General features: G+C 36.8%; 5 protein-coding genes and 1 pseudogene across 7 annotated transcripts; 5 read left to right on the forward strand and 1 right to left on the reverse strand.

The window, feature by feature from the left end:
• Positions 1 to 863: 863 nt before the first annotated feature.
• LOC106362748 lies at positions 864 to 1,952 on the forward strand. The gene has a single exon (XM_013802597.3). The coding sequence runs from the start codon at positions 1,032 to 1,034 to the stop codon at positions 1,950 to 1,952; it is 921 nt and encodes a 306-aa protein (XP_013658051.2). The 5' UTR covers positions 864 to 1,031.
• A 2,783-nt stretch (positions 1,953 to 4,735) lies between these two features.
• LOC106362747 lies at positions 4,736 to 5,296 on the forward strand (annotated as a pseudogene).
• A 324-nt stretch (positions 5,297 to 5,620) lies between these two features.
• Positions 5,621 to 8,024, forward strand: LOC106362746 (bifunctional nuclease 2-like). 2 transcript variants are annotated; one of them, XM_048739573.1, is made up of 9 exons: positions 5,621 to 6,026; positions 6,338 to 6,606; positions 6,687 to 6,743; positions 6,834 to 6,899; positions 6,988 to 7,059; positions 7,154 to 7,260; positions 7,356 to 7,447; positions 7,532 to 7,571; positions 7,656 to 8,024. In XM_048739573.1, exons 1-9 carry the CDS (start codon positions 5,771 to 5,773, stop codon positions 7,681 to 7,683), a joined length of 987 nt encoding a protein of 328 aa, XP_048595530.1. In that variant the 5' UTR covers positions 5,621 to 5,770; the 3' UTR covers positions 7,684 to 8,024. The 2 variants fall into 2 exon arrangements, with proteins under 2 accessions (XP_048595530.1, XP_048595529.1); XM_048739572.1 differs by having other exon boundaries at positions 5,625 to 6,026; positions 7,651 to 8,024.
• Positions 8,025 to 8,058: 34 nt separating this feature from the next.
• On the reverse strand, positions 8,059 to 9,026 carry LOC125577776 (thiosulfate sulfurtransferase 16, chloroplastic-like). Of its 2 annotated transcripts, none has more exons than XM_048739574.1 (4): positions 8,813 to 9,026; positions 8,633 to 8,715; positions 8,428 to 8,552; positions 8,059 to 8,330 (listed from the first exon to the last, which is right to left on the reverse strand). In XM_048739574.1, the coding sequence occupies exons 1-4, from the start codon at positions 8,902 to 8,904 to the stop codon at positions 8,256 to 8,258; spliced, it is 375 nt and encodes a 124-aa protein (XP_048595531.1). In that variant the 5' UTR covers positions 8,905 to 9,026; the 3' UTR covers positions 8,059 to 8,255. The 2 variants fall into 2 exon arrangements, with proteins under 2 accessions (XP_048595531.1, XP_048595532.1); XM_048739575.1 differs by having other exon boundaries at positions 8,651 to 8,715; positions 8,813 to 9,025.
• A 1,458-nt stretch (positions 9,027 to 10,484) lies between these two features.
• LOC106392229 (protein GRIP) lies at positions 10,485 to 15,376 on the forward strand. The gene is made up of 22 exons (XM_013833030.3): positions 10,485 to 10,665; positions 10,776 to 11,097; positions 11,179 to 11,294; positions 11,369 to 11,538; positions 11,621 to 11,714; positions 11,822 to 11,908; positions 12,026 to 12,106; positions 12,193 to 12,318; positions 12,634 to 12,742; positions 12,829 to 12,908; positions 13,093 to 13,221; positions 13,299 to 13,399; positions 13,502 to 13,635; positions 13,722 to 13,819; positions 13,899 to 14,018; positions 14,105 to 14,132; positions 14,243 to 14,301; positions 14,430 to 14,501; positions 14,611 to 14,658; positions 14,731 to 14,836; positions 14,917 to 14,975; positions 15,053 to 15,376. Exons 2-22 carry the CDS (start codon positions 10,794 to 10,796, stop codon positions 15,176 to 15,178), a joined length of 2,247 nt encoding a protein of 748 aa, XP_013688484.2. The 5' UTR covers positions 10,485 to 10,665; positions 10,776 to 10,793; the 3' UTR covers positions 15,179 to 15,376.
• Positions 15,377 to 15,393: 17 nt separating this feature from the next.
• On the forward strand, positions 15,394 to 19,312 carry LOC106392231 (phosphoinositide phosphatase SAC6). Its single transcript, XM_013833032.3, has 20 exons — positions 15,394 to 15,759; positions 15,843 to 15,926; positions 16,011 to 16,138; positions 16,228 to 16,319; positions 16,431 to 16,488; positions 16,583 to 16,639; positions 16,729 to 16,762; positions 16,870 to 16,950; positions 17,029 to 17,135; positions 17,227 to 17,313; positions 17,406 to 17,483; positions 17,585 to 17,655; positions 17,764 to 17,862; positions 17,941 to 18,040; positions 18,126 to 18,234; positions 18,328 to 18,400; positions 18,504 to 18,597; positions 18,679 to 18,771; positions 18,885 to 18,951; positions 19,035 to 19,312. The coding sequence occupies exons 1-20, from the start codon at positions 15,618 to 15,620 to the stop codon at positions 19,163 to 19,165; spliced, it is 1,785 nt and encodes a 594-aa protein (XP_013688486.2). The 5' UTR covers positions 15,394 to 15,617; the 3' UTR covers positions 19,166 to 19,312.
• Positions 19,313 to 19,993: the final 681 nt, after the last annotated feature.

Below are 19,993 nucleotides of genomic sequence, written 5' to 3' on the forward strand. Positions count from 1 at the left end.
ATGACAAAGTGAAGTTGAGTTGTTTTTCCATATGTGCCCTTAACATCAAAGAGCTTAAGCAGAGCATCAAACTTGAGGATTTTTGCGTCACTACATATGGTTCCTACATTCATCTTGTTCCTAGTTCCTACAATCAAAACTTTCTTGATGGTTCTATGACATAAATTTTATAATACAAAAATCCATAATAAGATGCTCTGAAACCGAAATCTGTTACCTCTTGATTTCTTTCATCCTCTTTCTTAGATGTTCCAGTTCCACAAAGCCATTCAACAGAGTTTATTTATTTATATCCCTCCCTTCCTTAAAAACTGCTGTTTTTGATTCTTGATGATATTTTCTCTGATTGATGGGATTGTCTTAAAGAAAAAGGATCTTTAATGATGTTTAGGCCATAAGTTTTACGCAATGACTGCAGCGTTTTCTTCGGAAGAGCTATTTCAGATCTATTCCAATAGATTAACGGAAAAGAGAGCGAAGTGAAAAGGGCAGAAGAAAAAGGGTTGTGATGTATAATTAGGATATTGTTAGTTTTAAATGTTTAGTTTTACAGTAGAATTTAATTAAATAAATATTCAGAAAATGAGTAATGATATACCATTGTAAATATTTAAAAAATTAAGGGCATAATCATCTCTCTGTTTTAATAGTAAAGATTAGCACTCAATGCCAAATGTCAAATTAACTCCAAAAGAATCATGTCAGAATGGAGTAAAAAATTATATGTAAAAGTCAACATCAAATACTATAACAAAACCAACTAAGAAAATGGTTGCTTTCAATTTTTTTGTAACTACTACTTAAAACTACCACAAAGCATTAGTTAGATAAGATAACTAAATTCCCCCCCCCCCCCCCCCCCCCCCCCCCCCCTCAAAAAGAGAAAAAAATAATAAGATAACCAAATATTTGCATTTATTGGCTCAAAATATCCTTTTTACATAAATGTCATTTTCATACGCGTATAAAACGAGTAGGATGACATTATATCTACCAGTCATTTTCACATTCTTCTCCATCACAAACCAGTCATGTCACCTCCCACACTAGACCAACTACACACTTACCATGCCGACGAGAGGGTGATATTCTCTAAACTGGTCCTACAGTTTTCAAGATCACCATCTGAATCACTCCTTGTCATGGCTACATGGTTTTGGCTTGAAAACTTTGGTTTTGAAGAAATTTTCTCAACCATCTTTGCTCTTCCAGATCAACTCATTGCATCTTTTGCTAACGAAGCTGTTTCTTGCTTCCGATGTATCGAGTTCGCTCATCCCCCAAATGGCTTCGATCAGATCCCTCTCACTTCAAGATATTTACAAAAACACATCTCACTTCCCATGATTTACAAACATCGATACACCGCCATTGCTGGAATCAAAACCTTTCTAACCACCATTTGTTCTAGAATTTTTTCCGACATTCTTACACAAGTTCTTCCATATTCTTCCCCACCATTTTCCGTCCCTGGATTAAACGACTCTCTGATCATACCTGGCTTCCCGCATCCAACTTTCGGAAATATCAACGTCATGCGACCTGATGTAGTTGATGGGGCTAACACATTCAACAGCAACAGCTCATTCCTCTTCCCAAAGGGTCTTTGGGAGTGGAACGATCACTGCATGGAAAGTGAGAATGACCGAACGATGTTTATAACGTTTTCTCGTGGCTTTCCTGTGTCGCAGGCCGAAGTTAAGGAGCTTTTCACCAACAGATTTGGAGAAAAGTGTGTGGTAGGCGTTTACATGCGAGGAGACTGCGTAAGTTCACCTAACATAATTGCGTGTAATAATGTTCAGCAACAACCACTGTTTGCAAAGCTGGTTTTGGACTCGGTTGTTACTGTGGATCGCATACTAGAAGGTGAGAAGATCCAAAAGTTTCGGATCAATGGTAAACACATTAGGGCTCGTAAATACAACGAGAAGAAGGACAGACGTACTTGATTCACCTAAAAGTTGAAAGAAAGTCTTAAGTTTTTTTTTTCATCTTTATCTTTATGTTATAATTTAATAATAAAAAACATATGTAATGCCTTATGCTTATCTATTTAATTTGGACTTTCTCATTATGAATGGAATATCTTTTCACATAATTTACCGCTGAATGTCACTGCAAATTTACTTTAAAGCAAGTATAACACAACACTATATTGTGCATGAACACATCCTCTTTTTTTATCGAGCTTATAATTCACTTTTGATTAGGCGATTAGTCAGAATTTTATCTAGTTCTATCGATTTGAAGGAATAATTTCCCGAGTACCATATTGTAAGTATATTATCAAATTAAAAACAATTTCAAAAGAATACACTATCAGATTACTTTTCAATTTAATTTTCTTCAAAGCTTGTTAAAAAGTATATAATTGTATATTTCATATAATAGTTTTGTTTTGTGTTAGTATTTACGTGAAAACAATTAAACTGTATAATAAAATGTCACAAAACTATATATGGTAAAATATTAACTTGAACATGAATTGGCAGATATTTACTAAATTCAAATTTCTTACTCATAATTTATGCATGCACTAGTTTTTTTTTTTTGATGATCCTGGTATCCGGAGCCTCGAGAGGATCCGACTAGCGCCAATGACCGTCCACTGGAGCTTAGACGGGGAGCCCGCCGAGGCATCCAGGAGGGCTGGTGATCATCCCATGTTAATCCCACTAGTGGCCACACATTAGCAGGCTTCTCCGTATTGGGCCCGAAGGTCCTTCAAGATAATCACCTCCCAGCGGCACTCGAACCCATGACTTCCCATGTTGAGTTTAACCACTGGACCACTAACATGTAGTTTGCGTGCACTAGTTTTTATCCTTTTAAAATGCATATATTACAATATAAAATAAATAACATGTCATAATTATTGGTAAATGTTGAAAAAAATTCTCTTGTAACTGGTAAACAAATATTTGAACTAGTGGAACAAAAATAAATGGATTAACAGAAATGGAGTATAAAAATGGAGTCGGTCCATTCCGTTGATTCATGAACAAATTTGTTATGGAATAATTTTTTGTATTTATATTTATGGATTTCATGAAATGACTATTCTATTTCATTTATGGTAAAAGGTAGAAAATTTTGTGAAAATAATAGAATCAGTCATTCTATATCATTTTAATTCAAAAATACAAATAGTTGAATTGGTGGAATAAAAATAAATGGATTAACATAAATAGAATATAAAAATAGAATTGATTCATTCAATTTATTCATGAACAAATTTGTTATGAAATCATTTTATTTGTATTTATCTATTTATTTATGGAATTTATGAAATGAATGTTCTATTTTATTCATGGTAAACGATAGAAAGTTGTGGAATTAATATAATCAATCATTCCATAACATTTTAATTTATAGAATAAAAATATTTTAATTAGTGGATAAAGATAAATTGATTAACAGAAATAGAATATAAAAATGGAATCGATCCATTCCATTTATTCATGAACAAATTTGTTATGAAATCGTTTTCTTTGTTTTTTTTCTATTTATTTATGGAATTGATGAAATGATTATTCTATTTCATTAATGGTAAACAAAAGAAAAAAAATGTGGAATTAATAGAACCAATCATTCCATATCATTTTAATTCAAAAAAAAAATCATTTCAGTTGCAGCCATCATCTTCCACCATTTGGTTTAGTAGTAATAATAAAATTAGTATTGACTGTGCGCAACACAATCCACAGATATTAAAAAACAAAGAGACAAAAGTTTAATTGTTAGAGCAGAAAAAAAAATTAAGATTCTCGAGGAATAACAATTTAAAATTTAAAAGTTAACAATTTAAAAAAATACAAAGAGACAAAAGTTTAATTGTCAGAGCAGAAAAAAAAAACAAGATTCTTGAGGAATAACAATTTAAACTTTCTTGATGGTTCTATGACATAAGTTTCGTAATACCATAATCCATAATAAGATGCTGTGAAATCGAAATCAGTTACCTCTTGATCGCTTTCATCCTCTTTTTTAGATGTTCCAGCTCCACAGCCATTCAACAGAGTTTTTTATTTATTTATATCCCTCCTTTCCTTAAAAACGGATGTTCTTGATTCTTGATGATATTTTCTCTGATCGATGGGATTATTTTAGAGAAAAAGGATCTTTAATGATGTTTAGCCCATAAGTTTAATGATGGAAGAGCTATTTCAGATCTATTTCAATAGATTAACGGAAAAGAGAGCAAAGTGAAGAGGGCAGAAGAAAAAGGGCTGCAATGTATAATTAGGGTATTGTTAGTTTTAAATGTTTAGTTTTACAGTAGAATTTAATTAAATAAATATTCAGAAAATAAGTAATGATATACCATTGTAAATATTAAAAAAATTAAAGGCATTGCCATCCTTCTGTTTAAATAGTATAGATTAGCACTCAATGCCAAATGTTAAATTAACTCCAAAATAATCATGTCAGAATGGAGTGAAAATTTATATGTAATAGTCAACATTGAATATTGTAACAAAACTAACTAAGAAAATGGTCGCTTTCAATTTATTTGTAACTGCTATTTAAAACTACCACAAAGTATTGGTTAGATAAGATAACTAAATTTGTTCTCCCAAAAAAAAAGAGAAAAAAATAATAATTAAATATTTGCATTCAATGGCTCAAAATAATTTGTTACATAAATATCACTTTCATATGTGTATAAAACGAATAGGATGACATTATATCTACCAGTCAATTTCACATTCTTCCCCATCACAAACTAGTCATGTCACCTCCCACACTAGACCAACTACACACTTACCGGGCCCGACAGAGGGTGATATTCTCTAAACTGGTCTTACAGTTTTCAAGATTACCATATGAATCACTCCTTGTCATGGCTACATGGTTTTGGCTTGAAAACTTTGGTTTTGAAGACATTTTCTCAACCATATTTGCTCTTCCAGATAAACTCATTGCATCTTTTGCTAACGAAGTTGTTTCCTGCTTCCGATGCATCGAGTCCTCTCATCCCCCAAATGGCTTCGAACATATCCCTCTCACTTCAATATATTTGCAAAAACACATTTCACTTTCCATGATTTACAAACATCGATACACCGCCATTACTGGAATCAAAACCTTTCTAACCACCATTTGTTCTATAATCTTTTCCGAGATTCTTACATAAGGTCTTTCATATTCTTCACTGTCATTTTTCGTCCCCGGATTCCACCACTCTCTGATCATACCTGGCTTCCCGCATCCGACTTTCGAAAATATCAACGTCATGCGACCTGATGTAGTTGATGGGGCTAACACCTTCAACAGCAACAGCTCATTTTAATAGAGTAGACACATGTAATTTTCTTTTGTTTTGTTTTGACATCATGTAAAATTATTCAAAGGCCGGGAGAGTGGAGATACTGTCGACATTTATTCACGTGTTATTACTGTTACAGTCTCTACATAAACAAAAGGCACATCAACACTGATCTGATTAGTATATTCCAGTTCTATTATTTAACTTTCAACATCATCGGTCTAACTTCTAACCTAAAGGTAAAAGATGAGAGAAGGAAGAGAGAGACCCCACGTGCTGTTGTAATATCTCGGAGAGTTTGATTATTAATTAAATAAAGCAGAGTCATAAACCTTATCTCCTTGGGTTCACATTAAAAGATAAAATAGCAAATATCAAAGAGTCGTTCGTCTTCTTCTCTCCATCATTGTTTCTTTTTCTCCCCATTCTCATTCTACTTTTGTGCTCTGCTTCACTTTTTCTTCCTTCCTCTCTCTCTCTCAACAACAACCACCCACAATGCCAGGAGTTGCTTTTTCATCTGTTCCTTCCTCCGATCTGGGAATCTTCTCCTCCTCCTCCGACTTCACGGCCTACACAGCCTCGCTCTCATCTCCCTCCTCTTCCTTCCGCTGCTGCATCCCATTGAAATTGAATCTCAGATCGCTACGCTCTCGCCGCTCCCCTAAGCTATCTCCTATTTGTTGCTCCACCTCCCGATCCGGCCTCGGGGATCCCGATCTCGAGTTTCTCCAAGCCTCTGTCCTCGTCGCAGGTATCATCTCAATGCGGCTCTCTTAGCACTTTGCAAATGATTGTGGTTGTTGTTTAGGTCTAAGGTCTCAATAAGTTGTTATTTATTTAATCTTGTTATGATGAAACCAAATTGTTATGGGCTCCGCTGGTTTCGAATCCCGGCCACTGGGAAATTAACATTTCGGGCCACTGGGAAATTAGCATTTCGGTATCGCCAGGAAAGAGGACGGACAGTGGCAACACGTGACTAGTCTGAATCAGTTGATACCTCTGTATAATTCAAAAAAAAAATTTGTTATGGGCTATTTAAAAAATATTTGTCTATAACAGAGACAAGTATGCATTACAAAATGAGGAGAAATGGATTCCGGGAAGATTCGATTTGGGAAGCATCAAGGCATCTCCCACCTTTTGCGGTGAGAGCGAGTGAATCCAGGGTTGGCGTTTTGCCTATTGGACTTGGATTCCTTCGCCAATTCAAGCACCCTACTATTTTTCTCAAGATCTCTTGTGATGGCGACTACTTGCTTCCCCTTATTGTTGGGGATGCTGCTGTTGAGACACTATTAGACGTATCTCCACTCCAAGGCCACATTGAGGTATCATTATCATTATCATCATCATCATATCCTTTTTGATGTTTTTGCAGTTTTAATTTAACACTGTTTTCTGTTTTTAGGAATGCCCTGATCAGTTCCACTTTGTGTCTTCTCTTGTCGACAGACTTGGGCATCAAGTACATCATCGTTCCATGTTACCTCTTTTTTTTAACTTTCATATAGCTCGTTTCCACTTAGTTAACGAATTGTAACTGTATCATTGACAGGTTAAAATGGTAAAGCTTACAAGTAGAGTTTTCAACACTTACTATGCAAGCCTATATCTCGGCAAGGTAACTTGAAAAAAAGAGTACAAACATCCGAAATGTTTTTAAAAAAGAGAAGTATTTATGCCTTAGTGTTAACCATCTGTCATGGCAGCCAGGAGACGATGATGTTATATGCATTGATTCACGGCCATCAGACGCCATCAACGTTGCAAGAGCATGCCAGGTATGTACTGAAACAGTTATCTGATTACTGTTTTTGCTTTCTGGCTCTCTTTTCCCTCAAAATAGTAATCTGTTTTTGGTTTGTCATGTCACAGGCTCCGATATACGTGAATAAAACAATTGTCCTGGAAGATGCTATCAAGATTGGTTATGGAGGCAGACCGAAGAGCACAAAGCCCATTTTTAATGTTATCCTTGACAGGTTTTTTTTAGCTTGTCTAGTTTCCCCGTGGGTTATTACTACTATGTGTGATTCTCTTACAGTTGCTAACCACATTGTGGTCTCTTCTTGTACAGCGCTCCAGAGGGACCAGATCCCATATCGGAGGAGCTTAAACTAGTGAGGAATATGAACTTGGCGTCTAAAGAGGAGCGGTACATCGATGCAGGTATATACTTACTCTGCTCTATGTCATGTGTGTTCAATGTGCTTTGCAAACTCCTCAATATTTATTTTTTTTCCTGGGATGTAGCGATGTGGAGAGACCGGTTGAAGAAGCTTCAGAACTCGAGGTGAGTAGATATATGAACTCCCCAATTGAGAAGCAATAATGAAAGCTGACGTTGATAATTGGAGTCGGTTTGATTGCAGCTCAGTTGTATACGAGGGTTTAGCAACTCCTGAGAGCTACGACTAGGGAAAGAATAGGAGGAAGAAAAGGAAATGGATGTAGATAAAGGCTTGGGTTAAAAGAATGCAAGTGTGATGAAAAGGGTATGGAGAGGACTCAGGAGAAATATAAGATGCGCTTAGATTGTTGACGGTATCCCTATTGCATGTAGTAAGTTTAGATGAAGGCGCTGGTTGATGGTATTATGAAGAAGCTAAAAAGTAGACCAAAGATAGAATGAATATCTGAGGTAAAGTGTAAAAAAATGTAAATGTAAGAAGACGCTGAATTCATTTCTTTTCTTCAGTGTATGTGAGTTTCTACTTTGAATGAATTGGTAAATACGATGTCTCAAGAGAAGCGGACATATATGCATTAAGACATTTCGATGCAATCAAAACAACACTGAACTCCTGTATACATAAGTCGTGGGTACAACAGCTGTAATATGAGCAAGCACACAATAATAGAGAGAAAGTAGTTCATTTTACACCTGGAAAACACTCTCCTGATGTATTTATTTCAAAGAAAAAGACATAAGATTCTGAAACAAGATGGTGGTGACCGGTGACCGGTGAGTCATCACTCAGTCTTGTGTAGGAAGACCATTCTGGGCCCAGGCAGAATAGCCACCGGAGATATCTTTGACTCCCGTGAAACCCTGCAGTTAATTCCGAAATAGTATTAAAACTAGTCTAAAACACACAAGTTAAAGCTTCAAAGTTAGAAAGAGTTTTTTTGTTGGGATGATGGGTTACAGCATCAAGAAGCTCAGCCGTGGCTCTCAAAGATCTTCCCCCGCTCTGGCAACCCACAAGGACCTCATCACCTTTTCCGAAATGGGAGGAGACTTGTTCCAAGAAGTTTGGATTCTTTGACATCCCTGCATTTTTTTTTTGCAGTCGGGAAAGTAAATACAGACGAACATGACTCTTCAACAACAAAAAAAGAAGAAAAAATTACAGAAAGCGATGAAATTTCCTCGGTTCATGTAAGGAACGTTGATGGCCCCAGTGGCATGTCCCTGGCTGAACTCTTCTGGAGTCCTATCATCATACAATACAATTAACAAGTGTTATCTCTCTATGTCGGTGGAAATAAAAAGTGAAAGGTGAAAGGAGAAAAGGCTGGCGGCCTACTTACCTGACGTCCAAATAGCGGTGGCCGGCTTGAAGAAGTTCGTGGGCGTCTATGACCGACACCGACGATGGGACTCTGTTTCCCCCCTCCGCCATTGATTATAACTGGACCGAAAACACACTACGGATCTGGATGTCAATCAAACTCATTATTTATCATTTTTGGGAAAGGGGAAGTCAACGCACGTGGTCACCCGCTTGGGCCACGTGTTTACAAACCATGCTAAATGGACCTTGAGCTTTACAACTAACTAGATTTTGACCCCTAGGACGGGTATATTTTTGGAGCGGATATATTTTTGTTTTAAACTTTTTTTTGAATGATTTAATTTTTATATTTATGTTTATTAATCATATTTATGTTTAATGTTAATTTACTTTAGTATAATTTTTAGTAATTATATTAAATATGTCAAGTTGCATAACTATACATACCATATGCATTTCAGAAATTATTTTAAAACTTTATTCATAAAGATTACAACATATTGTATTTTCTTAATAGTTATCTAACATAGTTAGTCAAGAATATTTGTATTAAAAAAATCCGATTCGTAATCGACCCAAAAATCAAAATCTAATACTCTATCAAAATCAAATCTAATATTTGTATATATTTGAACGGTTTTTAAAATGTTATATCCAAAAACCAATATCAAACCCAATCCGCACCGAAAACCGAACAATGTTTTTTGAAAAATGTTTGAAAAATTATATTTTTAATATATTCTGTTAAATATATATATGTAAACGGGTTAATATGGTCTTCAATAACTTTAAGTAAAATCACATTTAATAAATATTTTTAATCGAATAACCTATTTAAAACCCGTCAAACAAATTGAGTTTACATGAATATTTATTTGTATTAAAATTCCACTTAAATCCTGTTAAACCCTATTTTTAACTTCACGTGCTTTGCTAATTGATAAATTTAATGTATGTGTAAAATATTTAAAATTTGAAAAAATTAATGTCTAGTTGAATAAATCATAATTTCTTGGGCTGAGATGTAAGTTATGTTTTTGTAGTGTGATAATAATTTTTGAAAAAATATATCAAAGTTTATTATAATTATGAGAAATAATTATCATATCATTATAGAAAGAGATGTCAATAATGTAACTGTATACATAATTATATAAAATAATGTGTTATATTAATCAAATAAAAGGTTAAAATTCTAAAAATAATTTTTATTTAAACACCCAATAACAAAAAAAATAACAAAAATATATGGCTACAAAATTGTATTTTTAATGTCGAGCATTAATTTTAACCTTTATAAACGTTTATATTTTTATGGTACATGACCAATTGTCTAAGGGTTTTTTTTTTGGTATTACACATGTATTGGTATATATAAGGGTTTATTTTTTTTTTAAAACACCAAATAATGAAGAAAATACAAAAATATAGTTTTATAATTTTTTGTTGCCATATACGTTGTCATTTAAAATATGAAATATGATTTAAAGTTATTATCCCTTTAAAATAGGACTTAAAGTGGTTATCCCTTTAAAATAGGACATTAAAACATATTCATTTACATGCAGTTATATAACATTATGCAGTTAAGTTTTAATACAGTTATATTTTAAGTTGGATTCAACTATTATCAACTGGGCATGTTCCTAATTTAATAGTATTGATTATTAATGGGCTTTGTGATTCACAAAATCATGCTTAATGGGCTTTATGTTTCTCACAAACTGGTCGACGGAAAGCAACGGCGTCGTTTTGTCCACTTTTCAGCTTGGTTTGAGAGATCCAAATCGCGTTAACTGAGAGTCCAGGCGATCGATCGCACGCTTCAATCCCTCGCTGCTTCGTGCTCCGATCCCTCATCTAACGGTGGTAAGCCTGTCTTCTCCCTTCACCATCAAATCCCTGAGTTCTTCTCTTCTGTTTTGATTGTTTGATTCAATTGAAATTGCGATTTCCACTCCTCCTTTTCTGAAATTCAGAGACATCTTCTGCCAACCATGGCCGAGGAGAGAGAAGAAGAAAACGGTGGCACTCCTCACTCCGACGATGAGTTACTGCGAATGATTGCTGAACTGAGATTAGAAAACGACTTCCTCAGATCCCAGTTTAAGGACCAAGCGGAAGTGGTGGACTCGTCATCTCAAGTGAAACAACTTGAAGAAAGGGTGGAATCATTGAGTAGAGAAATCGATGTAGAGAAACAAACTCGAGTTGCGGCTGAGCAAGCTCTTGAGCATCTTAGGGAGTCCTACTCTGAGGCTGATGCAAGAGCTCAAGAATACTCCACCAAGTTTTCCCAAGGTTTTGCCATTATTTGAGAAAACAGGATCTGTGCATTTTTATTTATTTTCATCTCTTGTTTCTTTTTTTCTGTGTGTGTAGCTCAGGAGAAACTGGAGCAGGAGATCAAAGAGCGCGAAGAGAAGTACGCTGACCTGGACGCCAAATTCACTAGGCTTCACAAAAGGGCTAAACAACGCATTCAAGAAGTCCAAAAGGTTAATTATCCTTCATGCTTTCTTGTTGAGTTTCCAAGAACACTTTTTTACTTAAATATCTTGCTTATCTTCAGGAAAAAGATGATCTTGACGCTCGTTTCCGGGAAGTGAGTGAAACAGCTGAACGAGCATCTTCGCAGCACTCGTCTATGCAGCAAGACCTGGAGCGCACTAGGCAACAAGCTAATGAAGCACTCAAAGCTATGGATGCGGAGAGGCAACAACTAAGAAGTGCCAATAACAAGTATATAACAATTTGATTTTTTTCTCTACCTACCTCTCAGACTCTTGACTACTTCATTTTTCTCTTATCTTCCCATACACAGGCTCAGGGATACTATCGAGGAACTACGTGCCTCATTGCAGCCTAAAGAAAATAAGATTGAGACGTTGCAACAGTCACTTCTCGACAAGGACCAGGTCTCATCTCTTTCATTTACTGCAGTAAACTAGAGACTCGTAGAAAGAGACAGATAGAGGACTGTGTATACTCCCTGCTTCATATGCTTCCTTGCTTTCATTTTTAGGTGCTGGAGGATCTGAAGAATCAATTACAAGCCGTTGAAGAGAGAAAGCAAGCTGCAGTAACTGAGTTGTCAGCCAAACATCAAAAGGTAGTCAGCATCAGCCTAACTGTACTTGCCTCTTATGTGCTATGCGACTCCATTGCCTTTTTTAATTGTAAGATAATGATAAACCAAGGTCTTCTCTTCTCTCTGCGTTTTTGACAGAACTTAGAGAGTTTGGAAGCACAGGTCGTGGATGCTCTATCTGAGAGGGACAAAGCAGCCGAAACCATTTCGACCCTGCAGGTTAAGTCCTGGTACTAAGTTTCGTAATTTTGAAATCTGTGATTAATTCTTCACACCAAACATTTCTATTTTACACGGTATTTTAGGTACTACTTGCAGAGAAGGAATCAAAAATCGCAGAGATGGAGGCAGCTGCAACTGGCGAAGCAGCAAGGTTAAGGGCTGCTGCAGAAACTCTTAAAGGAGAGCTTGCACACCTTAAAGCGGAGAATGTAAGTGGAATGTTTGGATTCCTAGGACTCTTTCCTCTCTGTTTGTCATTGTTGTTCATTCCTGTATTCTAAGAACTTGTTTCACGTACTAGTATTCAATCGAGTTTAATCTTGGTTCTAGCAGATTTACTAGTAGTGATTAAACCAGGGAATGAACATGTTAGGGCGTTAAACATCTGTAAACATGATTTATGGCGTCAGTCACTAGCCATCGTACAGCATTTTTGGAGTTTCGGTTTCTTTGGCCGTATAAACTTTAATACTTTCTTCTGTTGTAATTCTTTGGAAGTTATGAACTTTTTTTTGTTTCTCCAGGAAAAAGAAAAGGAGTCTTGGGAAGCTTCATGTGATGCTCTCAAATCTAAACTGGAAATCGCTGAAAGCAACTACTTACGTGCCGAAACCGAAGTGGCTAAAATGAGAAGTAATTTACAGAGTTCATGAAACTATGAAACCTATGTGTTACGTTTTCAATGAAAATATATACATTTCATTCATATAAATGGTCAGGTCAGCTGGGGTCTGAAATGTCCATGCAGACCCAGATGCTAAGCACTAAAGATGCTGAACTCAAAGGTGCAAGAGAAGAGGTACATAGGTTTTTTTTTCTTGTTCTTTTGAGAGATAGTGTTCCTTGCTTGCGTAAGAACGGATGTGTTAGTTATTCACATAACATGAAGCATCACGGAATCAAAGAGTCTTTGTGAGCTTTAAGGAATCTTCTGCTGAAGCTTGTCTCACCTTAACTACATTGAGTTTTGTAACTCTTTGCAGATCGACCGTCTCCAAAGTGAATTTTCTTCTTACAAGATCCGTGCTCACGCGCTTCTTCAAAAGAAGGACATGGAGCTGGCTGCAGCTAAAGACTCTGAACAGATCAAATCTCTTGAGGAAGCTTTAAAGGTAAGTTATCCAGAATTGTAAGATGGAGCTAATTAGATGGTTATCGACGTTATTACCAACTAATTATATTTTTTCAGGAAGCTGAAAAGGAAGTATATTTGGTATCTTCAGAGAGGGATAAGGCACGGCAAGATCTTCAGGGTGCTTTAGCTAGTCTTGAAAAAGAACTTGAGGAAAGGTATATTTCACAACTGAAAATAATGTTCTCAGGGGATTGATTTGTGATGTTTTTCAAGCATCTGATTCACAACTCGGATGATCTTTTTCATATTTATTTCAGAGCTGGAGCACTTAAAGATGCCAGCGAGCAGATCAAAAGTCTTGAATTGAAGCTTGATTCCACTTTTGCTCGCAATCAGGCGGAGAAACAAGCGTGGGAAGAAGACCTTCGAGTTTTAGAAGAAACATGGCGACGTAATTGAGTGAAATCAAAATTCGATTTTCTTCTTTGGTTCTTGGAGACTGAAATTCTCTTTCTAAAAGGTTATAATAATATACAGGAAGATGTGAAGCTTTAACGGCTCAAAATGAAGCATCTTCGGCAGAAGATCTAGAAAAGGAACTTGAAGATGCTAAGCTGAGGAATAAGCGACTGAAGGTAGTTCAGTTTTAGTTATCCTGCTCTGGCTTTCTAATAATAATTGGTGAGGCTCGCTGTTTAACTGACATACCTGCAGGAGGAGCATGAATCAGTACGTGAGCTTGCAGATAGACTCATTGAGGAGAAGGATCGAGAGATATCCAGACTTGTGGATGAAATTAAAAACCTTCGAAAATCTATGGAATCAAAACCAGTAGTACGTAAATTTTCTGCTTCCTTCGTTTTTTCACCTGAATATTGCATTCTTCATGTGGCACTAAGTGGAACAAATCTCCATTTCAGGTTCACCACTATGGGAACAACAACACAGGTAATATGAGATTCTTTTTGTTTCCATTTAATTTTATTTTAGAGAGGAGCTCTCCATATGAGTGAATCTGTCGTTAGCTAACCTGTTATTTTCTTGAAACGGTGTTTCAGAGTCAAAACAGGAGGATGTATCTAACTTGAGCACGTCTGCTGCAGAACACCAGATTCTGGTAGGAGTTTGTAATGTTAACCTTCTGCTTTTCTAAGCAAAGACTGACCTTTACTGTAGAACATTAATTCTCATTCAAAAGTAACGATTCAGAGCTAATCACTAACACATAATATTCAAAAATTTAAGATATTGGCAAGGCAACAAGCTCAGAGGGAAGAAGAATTGGCACAGACACAGCGGCATATTTTAGCTCTTCAGGTATACTAGAATTAGTCGCATCTATTCAAAACTGTTGCTACCCATGTATAAGTCAAAACTGTTGCTACCCATGTATCACTTATTTAACGAACTGTTTATTCTAAATCAGGATGAAATCGAGGAGCTTGAGCGCGAGAACCGGCTTCACAGTCAGCAGGTATGTGATTACACGAGAGTTTGGAGAGTCTTTTTCGTTTGCTGTCTTTGTTCAAGCTTTGGGGGATGACAGGAAGCCATGCTAAAAACGGAGTTGAGGGAGATGGAAAGAAAACAGAAAAGAGAAGGTGTAGATATGACATACCTAAAGAATGTAATTTTAAAGCTGTTAGAAACAGGTAACAAAAGAAAACAAAGCTGTGAAGACATAAAAAAGTTGTTGATGTAGGGAAAAAAATAACAATGTGATGTTTGCCAGGTGAAGTGGAAGCTTTACTTCCGGTAGTGGGAATGTTGCTCCAGTTCAGTCCGGAGGAGGTTTAAATCTTAAGCTTTGAAACTTGCTGAATCTTTAACGTTGTTAAAAACCTAACCATGTGTGAGGGAAATGGCAGATCCAGAAGTGTCAGCAAGCGTACCATAGCTCAACGACAACAGCAACAGCAACGGAAGCGAGTGTAGGTGGTGTGGCAAGTGAAGGTTCAGGTCTGTCCCTCTTCTCAAGATTCTCGTTTTCCTAGTTTGGTTGGTGGGCACTGGACACTGGAGACGAGAGCTACATCACATTCTTTTTTGCACCAAGATTATAAGATTCACATATATTACTTGTCTTTTTTTCTTTCTTAAGTCCTTCGTTTTATGTAATGAACTAAAAAGCGAAGAAAACACATTGTCCAAATGTTATTTTTTTTATAAAGAAAATGAATTGAGTCGGGCCATTAAAATCAATTTGCTGATAATCAGATAAATGTTAAAGGCAATAATGCAAATTAGCTTTGGACTTGAGTTTCTTTTTTGGGGTAAAGAAGTTCAGTTAAAAAAGGCGGGTTGGGCGGAATCAATTTGAACGGGTCACTGCTGCCTCAACCTTCGGGGGTGGGTGTATTCCTTTTTTCCATATTTCTCTGTTACAGACAGTCTTTGATTGATTGATTCCAATCTTCCTGTGTTGTATTGGCAATGGAGGCTCCTCCTAAGCACAGATTACACTCTGGCTTGCGTTTATGGGAGTTCCCTGATCAGTACGTTATCGAGCCGACTGATGGTTCGGCCGCTCCATGCTTGGACATTAGTCGTCTTGACGGCTCCATGAAGCTTATTGGTTTGGCTTTGCCTTTCTTTTCCTTTTTCTCTTTGCAATGATATCTTATGTCTGCTCCTCTCTGCTACTTTCCTTGTTTTCAGATCAAGTCGCTGAATGCAACTCTTTGCGTGTCCCTAAGATCCGTTCTATTTTCGGTGTCGTTGGGATGCTGAAGCTCCTGGCAGGTTATTATTATAAGATTTGTCTTTGTGGATGTCTCTTCATCTTCATTCGATATGAAGCCAAAAGAAATTTTGGTTAATTTTCAGGATCATACTTGGTGGTGGTGACAGAGAGCGAATCTGTTGGCTCGTTTCTGGGGCATCCTATTTTCAAAATTAATTCCCTCAAGGTTCTTCCTTGTGATCATTCACTTAAAAACTCGCCTGAAGAACAGGTGAGATCTACTCCGTCTTCCATCTTGTATTTTGTATATTTATATGAGCAGCAAGCAACAATGAGAATCATTTGTACTGCATTCCGCAGAAAAAGGTGGAGACTGACTTCTCTAGGCTGCTAAGTGTTGCAGAGAGGACAAATGGTCTCTACTTTTCATATGAAATTAACTTGACTCTCAGGTTATTCTTCTTCTTTTCATGCTACGATTGAACACAAAAACAGTTCCCAGTTTCTGCTATTCAATGTGTGTGCTTCTTCTTTTCTTATACGTTTTATATATTTTCTTTCAGTGCACAGCGCTTGCATGATTTGGGGGATGAGTCTAAGTCGCTTCCTCTGTGGAGACAGGTGTCCCCCATGTAGAACACTAGTTCATACAATATTCTTTCCTGGCTGGCTTGTGTATGGACAGAAAATTTAACTTTTTGTTTCTTCATGGCAGGCTGAGCCTAGATTTCTTTGGAACAATTATATGTTAGAAGTGCTTATCGATAATAAGGTTAGTGAATTATTCTTGGCTACCTTTTTTTAAGTTCACTGCTCTGTTTGCAAAAATAATATCACCTTTTGCTGTCTTTCATTTTGTAGCTTGATCAGTTCTTGCTTCCAGTAATTCAAGGAAATATCCTTTATTCTATCAGTTCCTTTTCTTCCATCTCAGTCCTCTGCAGGATCATGAGTTTTTCTTACTCGATCATGATTTTAGACATTTCCTTAACCTCTTAACACGTTTCCATAGTTTTCAAACAGCCATTGGAAGAGATATCGTTGACATTACTCTGATTGCTAGGAGGTGCACCAGAAGAAATGGTAAAATGCATTTCTCTCTAGCTTGTTTTATTTTATCGGGTGCTATACATAGATTGTGATTGTGTCTTGCTTTGCAAGGTACCCGCATGTGGCGAAGAGGAGCTGACCCTGATGGTTATGTTGCTAATTTTGTGGAGAGTGAGCAAATTGTACACATGAACGGATACACATCATCATTTGTTCAGGTGATATTATGATATATTCCCTTATCCTCTACAAAGTCTTTGGTCATGTCATAATTTTAATTCTCCTATCGTCGTTTTACATTTTCCGCAGATTAGAGGATCCATGCCTTTTATGTGGGATCAAATTGTAGATCTGACCTACAAGCCCAAGTTTGAGATTGTCCAACCTGAAGAAGCTGTGAGTGTAATCTCTAGTTTCACGCCCTTTAAATTAGTATGTTTACCACTTTTTAAAGTAACATCCATTGGTCGGGATAATTCCTATTGCAGGCGAGGATAGCTGAGCGTCACTTTCTGGACCTCAGGAAAAAATATGGATCAGTTTTGGCTGTTGATCTTGTCAATAAGGTGAATATACATATGTCCTTTTGAGTGGGGCTTTGGATGCGATACTGCTTCCGTTTGCTGTTTGTATACTTGAAATTCTGATTCCTCAATTCCTTATTCAGCATGGAGGTGAGGGGCGATTAAGCGAGAGGTTTGCAGGTGCTATGCAGCACATCAACGGTGATGATGTAAGGTATATATATCCATTCCATTCCTCTGATAAAAGAACATATAGATGTTTCACTATTATTATATATTCTTATCAAAACTCACTCGGTATATATGCACTTGGATCTTGTAGATACCTGCACTTTGATTTTCATCACATATGTGGGCATATTCACTTTGAGCGCTTAGCAATTCTGTATGAGCAGATGGAGGATTTCCTCGACAAAAACGGGTATTTATTCCCACTCCTCGATCGCATTTTAGTCTTGGGAGTTTTATGGAATTAACATAAACTAATGTTTGATCATAGGTACTTTTTGTTGAACGAAAAGGGTGAGAAAATGAAGGAGCAGTCTGGTATTGTGCGCACTAACTGCATAGATTGCTTAGACCGTACTAATGTCACGCAGGCTAGTTTTAATAACAATATGATAGTCTCTTTTTCTCTTTGTTAGATTATTATCTCTGTGCTTATCCCAAAGGTATACAATGCAGAGCATGATAGGCCGCAAGATGCTGGAACTTCAACTCAGAAGGATTGGTGTTTTTGGCGCCGAAGAAGCTATAAGCTCGCATCTAAATTTTGACGAGCGCTATAAAATATGTTAGTAGCTAATAATTCTCGTACAAGAGATCTGGTTTTTGCTCTAGTGAATAAAATTAACTTACATGTTGGTTGCTTGTGTATTGCCTTCAGTATGGGCTAATCACGGTGATGACATTAGCATTCAGTACTCCGGCACTCCTGCACTTAAAGGAGATTTTGTCAGGTAGGCCGCAAATCTATTAATAAAATAGTGTACCCAAGAGAAGAGTGTTGTCATCTAAATTTTTTCACTAAACACACGCAAACTGGCTTAATTTAATTTTAAGGTATGGTCGAAGGACTGTTCAAGGGGTCCTTAATGATGGCTGGAATGCCCTCGCACGCTACTACCTGAACAACTTTGCTGATGGAACTAAGCAGGTTGGTGGTTCTAACCATAGCTTGTACACTTTGTAACTCAAACTTGTACTGACTGTTGATAGTCTTGGTTGGGTATAAAAGGATGCGATTGATCTTGTGCAAGGACACTATATAGTTGCTGTGAGCCGAGACATGGCTCCTGTGCCTCGAAAGGGAGGTCTTGAGGCTGTAGCCGTAAGCAAAATCATTAGCTTAAGATATCTAAGAATATTTAATTATATATATATATATATCTATATAATGTATATATACTCTGGTCTAATATCAAAATACCTCTGATTCCTCAGAACTTTCCAGTGGCTTTGGCTGTGGTTCTGATCAGTTTATGGTTTGCAACAATGTCTGTGAAACGAGGTACGCCTGTTCTCTTGATTTGGAGTAGGAATAGTAATGGCCATAGAAGGCTGAGAAAAAAAAATGGTGTCTTTTTGGTGCAGCTGGGAGTGATTACAGGCACTTGTTTTTCTCATTGGTATGGACGGGTATCAGTGTGGCTGTAGCGGCAGTCATGAGGGCCAACGGCCGGATCTTCTGCAACAGGCCTCGTCTGCACAAGCCCAGACCTTGAGATAAACCCCTTTGTTTCCTCCCATGGACATTTGTTTTTTTTTCCAACGAAATACTTTATATTAATCATCGAAGTAATCAGCTGTAAAAGCATTATGAATTACATTGGGTAATAAATCATAATAATAAAAAACTTACTGATTCGGTATTGCTTGTTTCGCAAGCCAGTCCGCACATGCATTTGAACCTCTTTTGTTAGTCCACTTAAATTGGATGTTTTGAAACTTTTTACCCCATCTCCCAAATATCTTTCAACCAGTTTTGTTGCTTCTTTGATTGTCGAGTAGAAACTTGCAGTTCACACTCTACCGCATTCCTTGGTTGTCGAGTAGAAACTTGTCATGCTCCTAGATATCGTCCTTTGTCATCACGTACTACCCATCCTGCTTAAGCCGGTGTTTGAATATTGACAAAAGATCCATCATATTTACATTTCACATATCCTGTCATTGGTCGGATCCATTTGTTTTGTTGCTCCTGTCATCTGAAATGCTGCTCGTTTGTCTCGTTTTATGTAGTTTGTTGCATGAATTCATATTCCTTTGCATCAAAATAAGATGCAAAATAGGCTGCATTGAGTGTTATCCTCCAGTGAGTATAGTTTTTGTTGGAACATCAACTTATTTCTTGTCTTCCATATTCTCCAAAGTATCCACCAGGGTAAGTGTTGTAGATGATTCAGCATCGTAGAACTTTGTTGGAAAATGATTTCAAGTTTGCTTTCCAAATCAGTTTGTGGTTGTTGGAGCAAAGTATTTGGAAATCCTGATGCTCAACGTTGCGCATAGATACAGTATAAAAAACAGATGAGTTGTTGTTTCCTCTTGGT

This window comes from Brassica napus, chromosome A9, assembly GCF_020379485.1.
Source record: "Brassica napus cultivar Da-Ae chromosome A9, Da-Ae, whole genome shotgun sequence".
In the NCBI taxonomy this organism is placed as follows: Eukaryota; Viridiplantae; Streptophyta; class Magnoliopsida; order Brassicales; family Brassicaceae; genus Brassica; species Brassica napus.

Bases quoted from the DNA above. Each gene is read 5' to 3' on its own strand.
- LOC125577776 (XM_048739574.1), bottom strand. From the start codon at position 8,904: ATGGCGGAGGGGGGAAACAGAGTCCCATCGTCGGTGTCGGTCATAGAC. The intron at 8,716-8,812 runs GTAAGTAGGCCG...GTATGATGATAG, and splicing joins CACCGCTATTTGGACGTCAG to GACTCCAGAAGAGTTCAGCC. The intron at 8,331-8,427 runs GTAACCCATCAT...AATTAACTGCAG, and splicing joins CGGCTGAGCTTCTTGATGCT to GGTTTCACGGGAGTCAAAGA.
- LOC106362748 (XM_013802597.3), top strand. From the start codon at position 1,032: ATGTCACCTCCCACACTAGACCAACTACACACTTACCATGCCGACGAG.
- LOC106392229 (XM_013833030.3), top strand. From the start codon at position 10,794: ATGGCCGAGGAGAGAGAAGAAGAAAACGGTGGCACTCCTCACTCCGAC. The intron at 12,743-12,828 runs GTAATTTACAGA...ATAAATGGTCAG, and splicing joins CGAAGTGGCTAAAATGAGAA to GTCAGCTGGGGTCTGAAATG. The intron at 12,909-13,092 runs GTACATAGGTTT...AACTCTTTGCAG, and splicing joins TCAAAGGTGCAAGAGAAGAG to ATCGACCGTCTCCAAAGTGA.
- LOC106362746 (XM_048739572.1), top strand. From the start codon at position 5,771: ATGCCAGGAGTTGCTTTTTCATCTGTTCCTTCCTCCGATCTGGGAATC. The intron at 7,261-7,355 runs GTTTTTTTTAGC...CTTCTTGTACAG, and splicing joins TTTAATGTTATCCTTGACAG to CGCTCCAGAGGGACCAGATC. The intron at 7,572-7,650 runs GTGAGTAGATAT...GTTTGATTGCAG, and splicing joins AAGAAGCTTCAGAACTCGAG to CTCAGTTGTATACGAGGGTT.
- LOC106392231 (XM_013833032.3), top strand. From the start codon at position 15,618: ATGGAGGCTCCTCCTAAGCACAGATTACACTCTGGCTTGCGTTTATGG. The intron at 16,640-16,728 runs GTTAGTGAATTA...TTCATTTTGTAG, and splicing joins AAGTGCTTATCGATAATAAG to CTTGATCAGTTCTTGCTTCC. The intron at 17,863-17,940 runs GTATTTATTCCC...GTTTGATCATAG, and splicing joins GATTTCCTCGACAAAAACGG to GTACTTTTTGTTGAACGAAA.